This window comes from Papio anubis, chromosome 6, assembly GCF_008728515.1.
Source record: "Papio anubis isolate 15944 chromosome 6, Panubis1.0, whole genome shotgun sequence".
NCBI lineage: Eukaryota > Metazoa > Chordata > Mammalia > Primates > Cercopithecidae > Papio > Papio anubis.
Window position 1 is genome coordinate 5,007,270 of NC_044981.1, and position 15,122 is coordinate 5,022,391.

Here is a 15,122-nt window from a genome sequence, read left to right on the forward strand (position 1 = left end):
AAAAACTCCTGAGTTGCTCCATCCTTAGGCTGAGGCTCCAAGCTGCTCCACGATGTGGAAAGAACCCTCTTTCTTGCCTGCCGCCATCCCAGACTCCCTTCAGTTCTTTGCATGTGCCGTTCCTCCTGCCTGGACAGCTCCTCTCCCCACCTTCACACAGCCAATCCTCATCATTACTTTGCAAGCGTAAGTATCCCCTCCCCAGGGAGCCCTTCCCTGGCCCATCCCATCGGCTCCGGCAGCACTCTTATTTCCCCCTTTGTAACATTCATAAGACTTGTCATTTTCTTCTTGGATTTCCCTGCTAGACACAGGCTCTGTGAAGGTACGTCTGTCTTGTTCACTGGTTGCTCCCTGGCACCTGGCACTCGGTGGCCTTAGTCAATACTGAGTAAACAAATTAATGAGGGAAAGGGGTTTAGGGAAAAGGCCCTGACTCTCTACATGATCTGCCGATGTTCAGGCTCTTCGTTTTAACACCTGAAGATCTGAGGGTTGGCCTAGGGGAGCTCTGGTGTTTGTCATCTTTGTAGGCTTCACCCTCTGCCTGTCCCTTTTGCTCCTGGATGACGGTGGGTTGTATGGCAGGGCTTGAGATAATGGGTGAGGCTGTGGATGAGGGGAGTTAGTAGCTAATTACCTAGTAGCAGGACGGAGTATACCTAAAGCAATCTAGCCAATTCTTTCAGTTCCAAAATCCAGATTCCAACAGCCATCAGAACACAGCCCTGTACTTGGCTGTGCAAGACTTCCCAGCCATGAGGTCATGCCAGCCAGCCCAGCCCAGAGCCATCTCTGAATGTCTAGGAGATAGCCCTGCTCGGCCAATGAGTTTTGCCTGGGAAGTTAACTAATGACAGTATTTCTCATTTGCCAAATGTTAGCGCTGCTAAGTGATCTCCAGACCCCAGCCTGGATCCTATCTTCAGAGCAGGCATAAGTTCTAGAGAGTTCTGTGAGGCTGGCAGGCCATGGACGTTCGAGCTGCCCACAGTCCCCTCAGTTGGTGCATAGTCAAGGAGGCGTAAAGATTCCCTAGAGAAACACCAGGGATCATCCCCATGGGAATGCCACTTTCTTCAAAGCTCTAGCATCAATACTGGGTCATCTGAGTTGGGGAGTACCCAGTGCCAGGCTCTGCCTGCCAGATATACACCTGAGATGTGGAGGACCAAGGCCTGCTTGTGGCATTTCCTGCCACAGAATTCGGATTTATATCTTTCTGCAAATTCCAACTGCATAGTTAATTTTACGAAATTAAGTTTGCATTAGCAAGGCTTTGGGCATGTTCAAACCCATTCATGCAGTTTAATGAACACAAAAGCAACCTGCTGTTACAGCCTGCAGCCCACGTTAAGTTTGGGTGGACTGCCTCGTTGCTTAAAACCTGGGGGCGTGGGAGAAGTCTACTATGGAGCTGTTATCTTGCTAGCAATTTGATACCTTTAGCACGGAGGTTCAAATCTGGACTTCGGTTCCAAGCAGCAGTTGCTTAAATTAAGTATAAATTGGCAGTGCTGTCGTTAGTACCGTGGTTGGAGGCATTCACTGCTGAGTGACCACGAACTTCACTGATGCAGGGTGGGAAACCTGAGCCAGAGCCACACACAGGGCTGGACTGGGTGGCTCTGCCCCGTGACAGTCAGCTGAAGGGAGTGATTACTCTTGCCACGTCACCTCCGTTCACTGTCCACCGAAGGGCTCTCCCCACATTAAGGGCTTTGCATGTGCTCTAACACTGCAGCTCCCAGGCAGGAACTGGTTAGAGGGTAAGAGATCTGGGACTTGCTAAGGGCTTCATTTTCACAGATGCTCAAGACTTATCCTGAAACTGGCAGGGCGCGGTGGCTCACGTCTGTAGTCCCAGCACTTTGAGGGGATCATGAGGTCAGGAGTTCAAGACCAGCCTGGCCAACATAGTGAAACCCTATCTCGACTAAAAATACAAAAAATTAGCTGGGCGTGGTGGCAGGCCCCTGTAATCTCAACTACTCAGGAGGCTGAGGCAGGAGAATGGCTTGAACCCAGGAAGCAGAGGTTACAGTGAGCCAAGATCGCACCACTGCACTCCAGCCTGGGCGACAGAGCGAGACTCCATCTCAATAATAATAAAAAAAAGACTTTATCCTGAAATCAAAGGTTGTACTGCCAAATAGAATGGCTACATGTTACATCTATTTGAATGCATCACTGTAGCAAATCTATGCTCTCTGGAAGACAACAGAAGACATGAGTTCTCACGTGAGGGTGAGAAGAACGTGGGCTCAGACTGCGCGTGCCCACTCCCATGACTGTGAGAGTTAAAATGAGGGGGTGACAGCGCTGCAGCTATTCCAGGACTGGTGCTATCTATATGAGCCTGTTCCAAACCTTAACACACAGATACCAAATCCACTCAGCACTGTATGCAAAGGGAAACAAGAAACCACTTTGACGGGTCTGGTCCCTCGTAAACTCCCCAGATGACAAGCAAGTTATTTAATACGTTCTTTCTATGTTTGGAATGAATCTGTTTCCAAGAATAAAAGCATAGAAACAATATCTTTATTACCTGTAATATGCTTAAAGAGCAGGGGTCCCCAACTGGTTAAACATGAAAAACACTGGCAGAGCTTTAGAAAGAGAAGAAAAGGTACCTCACCTCTCACTTACTGAGTCAGAATCTGCAGAGAGCGAAGTGCTGAGACGTCTTTTTAAAAAGCGCTCCAACTCTCCAGGTGCTTCTGTCCACCAGCCAGATGTGGGCACCAGTGCTGCGCAGCACGTTCCCGGCTTCAGGGTATGGGGGTTGTCCTGGGCCTGGATCAGGCTGGGGACTCTCATTCACCAGGTGTTGGGAGGGGCTTGAGCCTGCATTTCCAGCAAGCTCACAGGTGGGGCTAAGGTTGCTGATCTGCAGTGCGCCATCTCTGGGCATGTACCTACACACCCGTTACCTTTGTTGTACTGGGTTCAGGTATAAGTTACAGGGTGCACCGTGTACCCTCGCAGCCCTGCCCTACTCCACACTGACCCCAGTCTCAAGCGGTGCTTGGACTTGCCTTCACACAGGCACTTCTTTTCTCGGGTCGAACCCTCCCTGAGGGCCCCCAACAGCCCTCTCCAGGCCTTCTGTCAGTAGAAAATGAAAATGCATTAATCGGGAGGGGTTTATCTGGTGTGAAAGGCTCAGGGAGATAATTCTTTTTATTGTCAAGGACCAAGAAACAACACGTTGAAATGCTATACACAATGGCCGTGAGCTACGAGACAGGAGTGGGGTGGAGGGGAGACGTGGTAACACACAGCACTATTCTGAACAAACTCCAGCTCTCCATTCTAACACGTGAACCAAGGAGACACAGCCATCCTTTTTCACTAAGGCTGCAACAGAACGCAAACGTGACTTGGTTTATCAGCTCCCACAGGGCAGGCAGCGCAAAAGGCTATTGTAAGCTGGTTTTGGGAGCCCCCATCTCAAACAGAGAGTGGATGCTGAAGGTGGTCCCTGGCCGCCGCTGGTGGCTGGTCCCCGGCTTGCTAGGTCCTGGGCATGTCTCGATTCTCAATGATCAGCTTGTCAGTTGAATACAGTTGGCCAATGTGGACCTGAAGGCAAAGAAAGGACACAGGTCAGGAACCGTGGCCCTCTAGCCCCTGGGAAAGGTCAGAAGGAACATTTCCTAACATTTCGAATACAAATGTTGGCCATCCCAGGGCTGCTCCCTTCTGGCAACTGCACTGTGGGGCAAAGCCAGTCATTAGAGCCGCTTGGCTAGCTCCTTGCACCATCCAACCCCCACTTCCCTCACCGTGAGAAGTTACAGAGATCCACACACCCATTCCTTCTCTCTGAAACAGCATAGCGGGGCTGCGCTGAGCTGGGTGAGGCCTGCCTGCTGCTGGCATAGCTGTCAGATGTGTGCCCAGTACCTCCTCTCCTAAGACGGTTTCCTTCCCTTTGAACTGCTTATTGCATAGGGAAAGGGTTTTAGAACAATGTAGAAATGGGTGCCGACTATGCTGGGGTAGAAAAAGCACTGCATTCAGGGTAATGCAAACACTATTCCATGGCCCATCCCGGGTGGGGTTGAGGGCAGTTGTCTGTGTGCCTGCACCTCCTGCCTTCCATCTTTCCTGCCCCCTTCTTTTTAAAGTGTCCTTTTTATTAAGTGTCTTCATGCCCAATGTTTCCACTGTCCCAGGTGGACGCTGGAGTCATTGTCTGGGGCTAGAGAAGGTCTTTCCTTGGGAACAAAGGGTCTTGCCACAATATTTCTGTAAAAGCATTTCCTGAGTGATACATTTTTAAGGATAAGTGGAACTGGTGAAGAAAGGGCTGACCATTAGCAACTCTATCTGGATTTCAGACCAGTTGGTCACTATCTATGGGAAATTCGAGGCGAGTAACTGCTGTTTAAGCAAACGATAGTAAACTCCTAAAGGCCACAGCTACCACCCAGAGCAGCCAGGGCTCAACATCCTCATATGGTTTTCCTCCCCGACCTTAGTGCTCTGTTTCGAAGTGAAGGCCCCGGACAGAAGGCGATCATGTCATTACTACAGCACGTGTTAAAGAGCAGTACTCTGTCACCAAGGACAGCCCCGCGGTCCATCTGAGGTGTCCTGTTTTCCATGCCATTGCTCGGTCTTCGGTCTGCCCTTGCACAGAGGTGTCCTGAAGGTCCGTGGCACGGATAATAACTGCTAAGTGTTGAGGTGCAAGAGAAAGCGAAGAAAGAGGCAAGAGCAGCGCGTCATCTAAGAAGAAAGAAAAGTAGACAGTGGAGATTTGGGGGATGGGGGAGATCTTGCAGGTATTTTTAAATGCAAGTGAATGTCCTAATTAAAAACCAAAAGAGATAGGTAGGAGCTATGGGAAGGTGGTGTAGAGAACGAGCGCTCCAGCACAACTCCTAACAAGTCACAGTGATGAGCTTGGCTACTGTGTCCTCAGTCCTCCCTTCCGCTCACTAATATAGAGAAGACTTTGGATACAAGTGGATGGGGGCGTCTGGGGTGCTGCATTTCTCACAACCTGCAGGTAATGCTGATGCTGCTGGTCCATGGGCCACACTTTAGGTGGCAAGGTCGGAAATCATCTTGAGGGCTGTGAGGAGCCGCACTGGGTTTCTTGGGGGCTACAGTACAGTCATGATGAATGCAGGGACTTTCTGAGTTTCCCTTCTGGACAACCTGAAATAGCTACTGGGTGAGCTGAAGCCATCTATACCCTACTACAGAGAAGAGGAGGATCGGCATTGTCCTCCACCCTGAATAGTACATGGCTTTGTTTTCATATATTAACCTCAACAGATAGATGCACCCACTATCAAACGATACTGAGAACAGAAAGGCTAGAATACCAATGATCCTTAAAAAAAAAAAAAAAGGAACCATTACTTTTTGGATAACTAAAACTAGGCTAATACAAACAATTTTGTAAAACAGCTTGGATGGTTCAGTTACCTGGGAGCTTGTTCTGTATTCAATTGATCTCAGGGGATTCACCAGGAACCTGTCCTAGAAGTGTCCACAATTGGACATCCCATGAGTACCTGACAGAGTTTACCATCATCTTCTCAAGGCTTTAGTGGCAGGCAGGGGTTATGGGATGGCATAAGAAGAAACCTGTTCAAAACTGCAATGGGCTGGCTTGGGAAGCTGTGAGTTCTCTGTCCCCGTGAGGAGCAGAAACTGAGGATGGGAAGGAAGGTATATGCTAGACCAGGGCTGAACCAGATGGATTCCTTCCAACTCTCAGCTTCTGTGATTACAGGCACTGTCCATGGCTCCAGGATCCATCTGGGACACATGGTCTCTGAATGGCCCAGTGTTGATCCACATGCTCTACTTCTGGCACTCTGGAAGGAAAGGCGGCACCCTGGAAAGGCCCTGGGATGAGGGGGAGGGGGGCAGCGGGAACAGGACAGCTGGGCTGCAGCTGGGATGGCTCCGCCACTTGCCACGTGAGACTCTCCACTTCCTCTAGACTCAGTTCCTCACCTGTGGGATGAGGTCTGGAAACTTCTAGGTGATCTTTACGGTCCTTTGCAGCTCCAGCAGTCTTTGGGCCTTCAGTAAAGTTGGCCAGTGTCAAGAAAAAGATGTGTGAGGTCCCCAACCAGTACAGCACCTACATGGCATGGGAGTCCCTAGGGCAGCTGGTGGGAATCTGGCCAAGGGAGAGTCGTGGCAGACATGGAGGGGAGAAACGTGTTGCAGCAGCAGGAGGGGTGACTGGCTTCCCGCCCCCTCCTGAAGGGAGGGCGCACCTCTGTCCACCCGTTCACCGCCTGCAGCCCGGGCGGCATGCTCGCGAAGCCCGCCCTCCTCTTTGCAGCCACCTGGACCATGTGTGTGGTCTGTGTGTGTGGTCCCTATGAGGTCACGTGCTCTAGTTCATGTCTGTCTTCCCTTCTCCAGCCCCTGAGAGCCCCTCAAGGGCAGGACTGGTGAACACTGCTTTCTGTGTCCCTGGGCCCCACACAGTCCTAGGAGACAACACTGCTCAGCAGATCTGTGACGAGTGAGCGAGAGAAGGAATCTGAGCCCAATGCACTGAGAGCAAGTGGCTCTGCAGCGAAGATGGACAGGCAGGCAGGGCCCTTTCCTACAAGTGAAAGGCATACACAGCACACAATGCACAGGTGTTCAAAGACCCAGAAAACCCGGAGGAGCTGGAAGGGCAGCCCCAGCCCTGAGTCATTCTGCAGACAAGCAGTGAGCACCTCCTGTTCCAGGCACCTTGTGCGGGTGAGACTTTCAGATGTGATTAATGCCTGCGGAAATCTCTGAGTCCAGGAAGGGAAAACAGACAAGAATTGAGATAAACGACCTAGCATCTGGAATGTACTAGCACAGGAGGGCACACAGGACTAGAGGGATCTAGAAGATGTGACTCAGCCTGAGGGAGTCACGGAAGACTTCTCAGAGGAGACAGCCTCAGGGGAGGAGGAGCTCAGAGGCCCAGAGGCTGGAGCCGCGGCAGGGGTGAGAAGCCCATGACACGACTGGATGCGGAGACTGTCAGAGACAGAAATAGACTAAGTGCGGATACGGAAGGGTGAGGGTGAGGATGGGGGTGGAGACGGCAGAGAAGAGAGAATAAAAGGAAAGTGTGGTAGGGCCAGAACACAGATGCCATGCTCCACTTGGAGGGAATGGAAAGCTGGTAGAATGTTAAAAATGGAGGACCAGAGCATCCAGATCTGTGGTTAAAAAGATCACCTTGTCTTAGGGTCAAGGCAAGGAAGAGGTGGAGAGTTGTGGCAGGGGACCCGGTTAAGGGACCAGTAAGAGTGCAGGTGAGGCTGGGCGCGGTGGCTTACACCTGTAATCCCAGCACTTTGGGAGGTCGAGGTGGGTGGATCATGGGGTCACAGGTCCGAGACCAGCCTGACCAACATGGTAAAGCCCCGTCTCTACTAAAAATACATAAGGCGAGGTTGCGGGCGCCTATAATCCCAGCTATTCAGGAGGCTGAGGCAGAAGAATGGCGTGAACCCGGGAGGCGGAGGTTGCAGTGAGCCGAGATCGTGTCACTGCACTCTGGCCTGGGTGACAGAGCGAGACCCCGTCTCAAAAAAAAAAGAAAAGGAGTGCAGGTGAGAGGTGACCCAGCTTGGAAGGAGTGGCAGAAGTTATAGAGGAGCAGCCAGAGGAATGGGTGCTGCACTGAAAGGGGACCCACCCTTGCAAGTCCAAGACTGCTGCACGTGGATGCTGTAAGAATCACTGCCCTCAGCTTTTGGTGAAGAATGAAGCCCAGAAGAATCAATCCATATAGAAGCAAAGACGTGAACCCCAGATCTTCTGATCTCTGTCCAGTGCTTTCTCCAAAATGCTGCTCCTCTACCAGGTCCCAACCATTTCTTCCTTTCTTTTCTTTTTCTCTCTCTTTTTTTTAGAGACAGGTTCTCACTATGTTGCCCAGGTTGGTCTTGAACTCCTGGGCTTCAGTGATCCTCCTGCCTCAGCCTCCTGAGTAGCTGGGATTACAGCATGTGCCGCCATGCCTGGCTAATCAATGATTTCTTCATAACGCAAATTACACATCAGTATAATTATGAACCTATGTTATGAAAATTTGAGATAACCACATGAGAGAACTGTGGACTGCCCAGTATCCATCTCTCCTTTTATCCTTACAGGGTCAGTGCATATCTAGAAGTTTACACTCTCCAGACTCCTGTGCAGCTAGATGTGGCCAATGAGGTGTTAGCTGTCATCAAGGCAGGAGCATCTAGGAAAGTTCTTTAAAGTGGGCCGCCTCAGACTGGGGGCACTCCACTGCCTGCCTGCCCCCTAGTTTGTCTCCGTTCTGCCTGGAATATGAACTTGATAGCTGGAACACCAGCAGACATCTAGCACCATAAGGTAAGTTTGATATGGGAGCTACACGCTAAGGCTGGGGGGTAGAAAGGAGGTGTCTGAGTATTTGATGACCATGGGGACACCATGCCAGCTCTGGACACCTTATTGCCAGCTTTTATGTGCGAGAAAAATAAACCTCCATCTTTTAAAAGCTCCTGTTGCTTGGGTTTCTTGTTACATACAGCTAAACCAATCTTTACTGACTTGAATGCACAATGAGAATTTTAATGTGAGATCATAGGACTAATGAAACGAAGGCTGGTGCAGAGAAGGGGGTGATCTGTGCCCTGTGGCAAGTGGAAACAATGTCCCTGTCATCTGGGGTGGTGCAATTAACAGGTACCTACTGTAGCTGTTTCCAAAGTTTAAAAAAGCTACACGGGAAATTATAAAGATTCTGTTCTTTTTCTCTTTAAATCAGGGGTGTCCAATCTTTTTGCTTCCCCGGGCCACACTGGAAGAAGAAGAATTGTCTTGGGCCACACATAAAACCCACAACATTAACGAAAGCTGATGAGCTAAAGAAAAAAGAAATCGCAAAAAAAAATCTCATGTTTTAAGTTTACAAATTTGTGTTGGGCTGCATTCAAGGCCATCCTGGGCTGCACATGGCCCACAGGCTGTGGGTTGGACAAGCTTGCTCTAAATATTTAGTTGCATTCGGATATGTGGCTATTAGTAGTTTGGTATTTTTGAGTAGTCTGTTAAATCACATGTAGATTTAAAATACACAGAATATTTAAATGTGGGATCATAGCATAACTTGATTTTGAACTTAACTTCACATTATGATCCTTATGTCATTAACTGTCCTTTGAAGGAATATTTTCAGTAACTGTGTAATACTCCATTGTAAAGATGTACCATAATGTATTTAATCACTCCCATATGATGAACATTTAGACTGTTTTCACTTAATGCCAGGATTATCATTCATATATAACCTTTTATCAAATCTGACTTTTTTCCTTATAAAAGGTTTCTAGAAATAGAATTGTTGGATAAACAGATATGAATTTTTTTTTTTTTTGAGATGGAGTCTCGTTCTGTCGCCCAGGCCGGAGTGCAGTGGCCCACTGCAAGCTCCGCCTCCCGGGTTCACGCCATTCTCCTGCCTCAGCCTCCCGAGTAGCTGGGACTACAGGCGCCCGCCAACACGCCGAGTTAATTTTTTTGTGTTTTTAGTAGAGACGGGGTTTCACCGTGGTCTCGATCTCCTGACCTTGTGATCCACCCACCTCGGCCTTCCAAAGTGCTGGGATTACAGGTGTGAGCCACCGCGCCTGGCCAGATATAAATATTTTTATGGTTACTGATGGATCTTGCAAAACTACTTTCCAGAAGGTCTGTTTGTCTGGCCGACACTTCCTCTGGTGGTCCCTTTGAAGGCTTTGGTGGCACACTTATCATGCCTCAGAACAAACACGCTTCTCCCCATGTAGCTCCCTGTGCGTGAGCTCTGTGTGCTAAAGGCTGTATTCTCTATGTGCCGGCTAGAACAAGAACACAGGATTCTCCAACAGGAGAATGCGGCCCTCTGCTATGTTTCTTACAAAAGCCCCCATTACAGTAGTTACCATCATGTTTATTTCACAAAGTCCACCAATCTAGAGGATGAAACTTCTGGGGGAGGGGTGCTCTCCTGTAAGGCATGTAGCTGTGAGGTGGGAACGGCCCCATAGAAAAGACCCCAAAGGAAACCCACAGAATGAAGAACTGGGGGGCAATCTGAAGAGCCAAGTTTCAGGAAACTTGAAATCAAAACAAACCAAATTTATAGTCTGCTTTGACAGAAGTTTTAATTAAATTAAAAAACAAAAAACAAACCCCATTCCAGTATGACAATTTTATGGCCCTTGGGGGGGAAAAAACTAATGACATCAGGTCTTACAATGTGAATGGTATTAAGAGGATATAGAGATGCATGTCTGTCTGACATATGTACTGCATATATTGGGGCCACCCACATGGTCCCTATACTGTAATGGTAAGTGGGCCTGCCTCAGTTCCCCAGCATAAGCATCGGTGACTGAGGGGAGGGGGGAGAAGGGATCATGTTACTTGACTTAGGTGCCTTCAAAGCGCAGTTTAGGACCGTGCCAGACACATACAAAGTGCTCAGAAAGTACCTGACAACTAAAAATATCAGTCCCGTACTCCACGGTTCTAAGGGTCTGTGCCCACTGACTCTAAAATCCAGATAGCTGAGTGATTACCGAGTGCTCTGATGGTGAGCCACAAGTGGAAATATAGAACTGATGAAGACAAGTGAATAAAAACAGCAGTAGGATCATTTAGTGCAACAAGAATGTTCACTGACCGTTAAGTGAAATGAAATGATTTAAATGTGGCCCAGCAGAGGGTTTAAGGCTAGAATCCAGGGCTATATGGGATTTACCTAGAGCCATTACAGAAGAAGTAGGGGAAATACTCAGTTCACACAGGGGGGAAATATTAAAAAGTTATCTCAATGAGGGCTAAGGAGTTGAGGCAATAAATGTTTGTGTAGCAGTTCTGTTGCATTTATTTGGGCTGTAAAATGTGTCAGCACACAACAGGAGGCTAGCCAGGATTGATGCTGTGGTGCTAATGGCAGAGAATGATGCTCCAAGCTGCAGGTGAGAGGGTCTGGTCAACGCAAGTAAGGTAGTGCAATTAACAGCTTCAAATTCCAGTCCCTCTAGAATCCCAAATTGACTTATACAGCCACATCAAACCAGTACTGTGCATAAACTGGTCATTAAAGCTGATCACACTTTTATTCTATTAAGTTTCGGGGGTTGACATTAGAGTTCATTGGAAAAGTACACAGATTACTCAACTGCCAGTAGCCGGGATGACTAGATGGCCCAGAAACACTTAAGAGCTCTGAGACTCATTAGACAAATAACCTGCAGGGGAGGAAGGAGCAAGATATAAGAAAATACAACTGGGTACAATGTTTCAGGTCTTCACTGCGTAGTCTTTCTTCTGAAGCAATGCCCAGCCATCCCTGCAACACATGTCTACAGGACCTGGGTCCCAGGAACTGGGCTCACTCGCCAGGGGAGTGGGTGGGGAAGGTGGGGAATGGACGCAGCCCTGGGCTGGGATCCTACTCCTGCCTCTGCCACTTCCAGCCTATTTCGCAGAGTTGTTATGGGAATCAAACGAAACACTAGATGTGAAGAAAATCTACCATTTTCCCCAGTTCCTTCCCAGGGCCCACATACATGAAATGTCCTAACACTACTGGGAAAATCAAATAAGCACAGTGCTAGGCACCTGGCAAGGGCCTGCTAAACATTACTTACATGCACAGATTTGTGCAAGGCCTGTCTCTGTCAAGATGCATATCATGGGCGGGGCGCAGTGGCTCACGCCTGTAATCCCAGCACTTTGGGAGGCCTAGTGGGCGGATCACAAGGTCAGCAGTTTGAGACCAGCCTGGCCAACATGGTGAAACTCTGTCTCTACTAAAAATACAACAATTAGCCGGGTGTGGTGGTGGGCGCCTGTAATCCTTGCTACTCGGGAGGCTGAGGCAGGAGAATCGCTTGAACCCGGGAGGCGGAGGTTGCAGTGAGCCAAGATCACGCCACTGTACTCCAGCCTGGGTAACAGAGCGAGACTCTGTCTCAAAAACAAAAAAAAACAAAAAAAACCCAAAAAAACAAAATGCATATCATGGGGTCCCAGACCCTGATCTTAGGATCTCAAGGCCCCTCACCCTTCAGCTATAAGAGCACATGATTCTGTAATAATTAACCCCCAACTGCAGAATATGGTGGCGATGACAGCTGAGCTCACCACCTGGGTGTGAATGTGAGCTTTCCGGGCTGGACTCAAGGACTGACTGCTGAGTTGTTCTTTCCTCATCTCTTCTCTTATCGGCTTCCTGCCCAGACAGGGCCCATGACACTGCCAGTTGGTCAGAGGAGTCTGGTACGAGAAGGAGGTGGCTGTGCCCTGTGAAGTTACAGGAGAGACATGGATGTCTAGCTTTGCTGGTGAAGCCAAGGGGCAAACTGTTCTGCTCTCTTCCCCCTCAGAGATTGGGGGCCGCAGGGCACAGTACCAAATCTTGCCTCTGGTGTCACGATGATGATACTTTTTCAATTAATGATGATAATGCTATGACTAGTACAAAATAATGATGATGATGATGAAAGCAATAGTGACGATTAATGAGCATTTACTATGTACCAGGCACTGCTCTAAGTGCTTAATCAATTATTAATAACTAAATGAAAGTATTTCTTTTGGCCTCACAATGACTTTATGAGGAAAGTACCAGTATTATCATCAATTTGTAGGCTTTTACAGGCAAACTCTGTCATGTTTTCTTTGAATTTCTATTTTTGGAGGGTGTGTACTTGCTCTGCTAGGCATGCTCTTCCATTTCACATGTCAGAAGCTGGCACCCCAGTGAATCACACTGAAAACGTACTGGAAAGGGCAGTAACAACAGTCACAGTGACAAAAAACACTCCTAGATGTAAACTTAGTAAGACATGTGTGATCTTTAGAAAGAAACTAAAAAGCTAAGAAATATAAAATTTTAGTGAGAGTTACCCATATTCGTGAAAAGACTGAGTCATATAAAAATGCCAATTTTTGCAAATGAATTCACATTTAATACAATGATAATACAAAATCTGACAAGATTTTAAAAAATACATGACAAAATGACTTTAAGGTTTTTGTGAATAAAAAGTCACGAATAAGAAAACCTTTGTAAAGGAAAATCTTAAAGCGTTTTTAAGATATTATTTAAACATAATGGCATTGGCCCAAGGACAGAGAAATTCACACAAGAGAGTTACAAACCAGACCCTGTTATGCAGAGGTAGTTCACACATAAAATCATACTCCTGGCCGTGTGGTGGCTCACGCCTGTAATCCCACCACTTTGGGAGGCCGAGCCGGGTGGATCACGAGGTCAAGAGATCGAGACCGTCCTGGTAAACATGGTGAAACCCCGTCTCTACTAAAAATACAAAAATTAGCTGGGTGTGGTGGTGTGCGCCTATAGTCCCAGCTACTTGGGAAGCTGAGGCAGGAGAATTACTTGAACCTGGGAGGCAGAGGTTGCAGTGAGCCGAGATTGAGTCACTGCACTCTAGCCTGGCGACAGAGTGAGACTCCGTCTCAAAACAAAAAACAAAAAACAAAAAACAAAACAAAACAAACAAAAAAAACACAAAAAACCAAAATCGTTCTTCTGGGGATTTGGGACTTAGCTAAAGGGGCTGTGGTAGCCGGAATATTTCTTGGAAGTCTCATATTGATCTTCACGTAAATGGTGTACTCTGCTGTACAGCGTATCTGTGCTTATTTTCATATAAAAATGTTTTCCCTGCCAGATGTGGTAGGGAAACCCACCTTGGTGCACACCTGTAGTCTCAGCTACTCAGGAGGCTAAGGTGGGAAGATTGCTGGAGCCCAGGAGTTCGAGGCTGTAGTGCTCTATGATCTCGCCTGTGAATACATACCGCACTCCAGTCTCAGCAACAGAGCAAGACCCGGTCTCTTCACAGTTTTTTCCCCTCCAAGTTGACAAGTAATCCTGACCCTCCAAGAGGACGCACTGTTTTTACCCTGTTACCTTTGAGTGCCTTCTGACACACCTAGTTTCAGAAACATATTTTTAAGATACTGCACTTTCCTAAGATAGCTACACTTTCATGGGGGCTTTGCAAGGCAAGAAAAACCCCCCCTTGAACCACCAAAACAGTATCTATACACATATCTATTTTGAGGCACAGTCTCACTCTGTCATCCAGGCTGGAGTTCTGTGGTGTGATCTCAGCTCACTGCAACCTCCTCCTCCTGTGTTCAAGTGATTCTCATGCCTCAGCTTCTTGAATAGCTGGGACTGCAGGCATGCGCCACCATACCTGGCTAATTTTTGTATTTTTAGTAGAGATGGGCTTTCACCATGTTGGCCAGGCTGGTCTCAAACTCCCACTTCAGGTGATCCGCCTGACTTGGCCTCCTAAAGTGCCAGAATTACAGGTATGAGCCACCATGCCCGGCCAACACGTTTTTGACAGAATTTCAACATATGGTCTCAGATGGCACATGCTAAGCTGCCTGCTCCTGTTCACCTGCACTGGGGAAGGTAAGCATGACATCTGTGCCCCTCCTCTGGCTTATGACAAGGCTGGACATCCTTTCACGCTGCCTGCAATTCCTGCAGCAATTGTCCCTGGTGAGATCCCAGCATGGAGAGGCACTGCCACAGCCTTGTCACAGTCAAGTCACCAGTGATAAAAGCTTATTTGTCAAATAGACTGTTTTTTATCATGTTTTTTATATTTCCCATTTTTTTTAAAAAGCACACTGAAATAGGCACGCATGAATTTATGTCTACATTTTTTCAGTCTTTTCTGTATGGCAACAAGAAGTATTGTGAAACCCAAACTTAGGAATATCGACCACATGGTGTTCCTCTAAAAACAGCCCTCAGTCCACATAACCTTTTCTTCTTTTTAGAATCCAGTAGGCTTGTTCTTCAAAATGTTTACATATAATAGCATAACACTGCTACGTTTAATTCTGCCACCATTTTATGCAACAGAAGGGTGCCTGAAGGGATCATCCAAACTGGATTTACTGAAACCCCAATCTCCAATGACGCGTGGTAGCTGAGAAAGAAGGCCATTTCAAAGAAGCAGGAGTGCATCTTTTTGCTTCCCCTCTCCCGGTACACACTCCATCTCCATCCTTCCTGTAAGCCTTGAATTCCAGATATGGGATATTCTTTTTTTTTTTTTGAGACGGAG

General features: G+C 47.8%; 1 protein-coding gene across 3 annotated transcripts in view; it reads right to left on the reverse strand.

The window, feature by feature from the left end:
- Positions 1 to 2,522: 2,522 nt before the first annotated feature.
- Positions 2,523 to 15,122, reverse strand: part of LYRM4 (LYR motif containing 4) — a 156,212-nt gene continuing 143,612 nt past the window's right edge. The window contains exon 3 of one of the 3 annotated variants that reach the window (XM_003897000.4): positions 2,523 to 3,588. In XM_003897000.4, coding sequence (XP_003897049.1) covers positions 3,520 to 3,588 — 69 coding nt within the window. In that variant the 3' untranslated portion in view covers positions 2,523 to 3,519. Of the gene's footprint in view, positions 3,589 to 11,978; positions 12,304 to 15,122 lie in introns of those variants that run through there. The other 2 variants (XM_021936593.2, XM_021936592.2) reach the window with 2 other exon arrangements.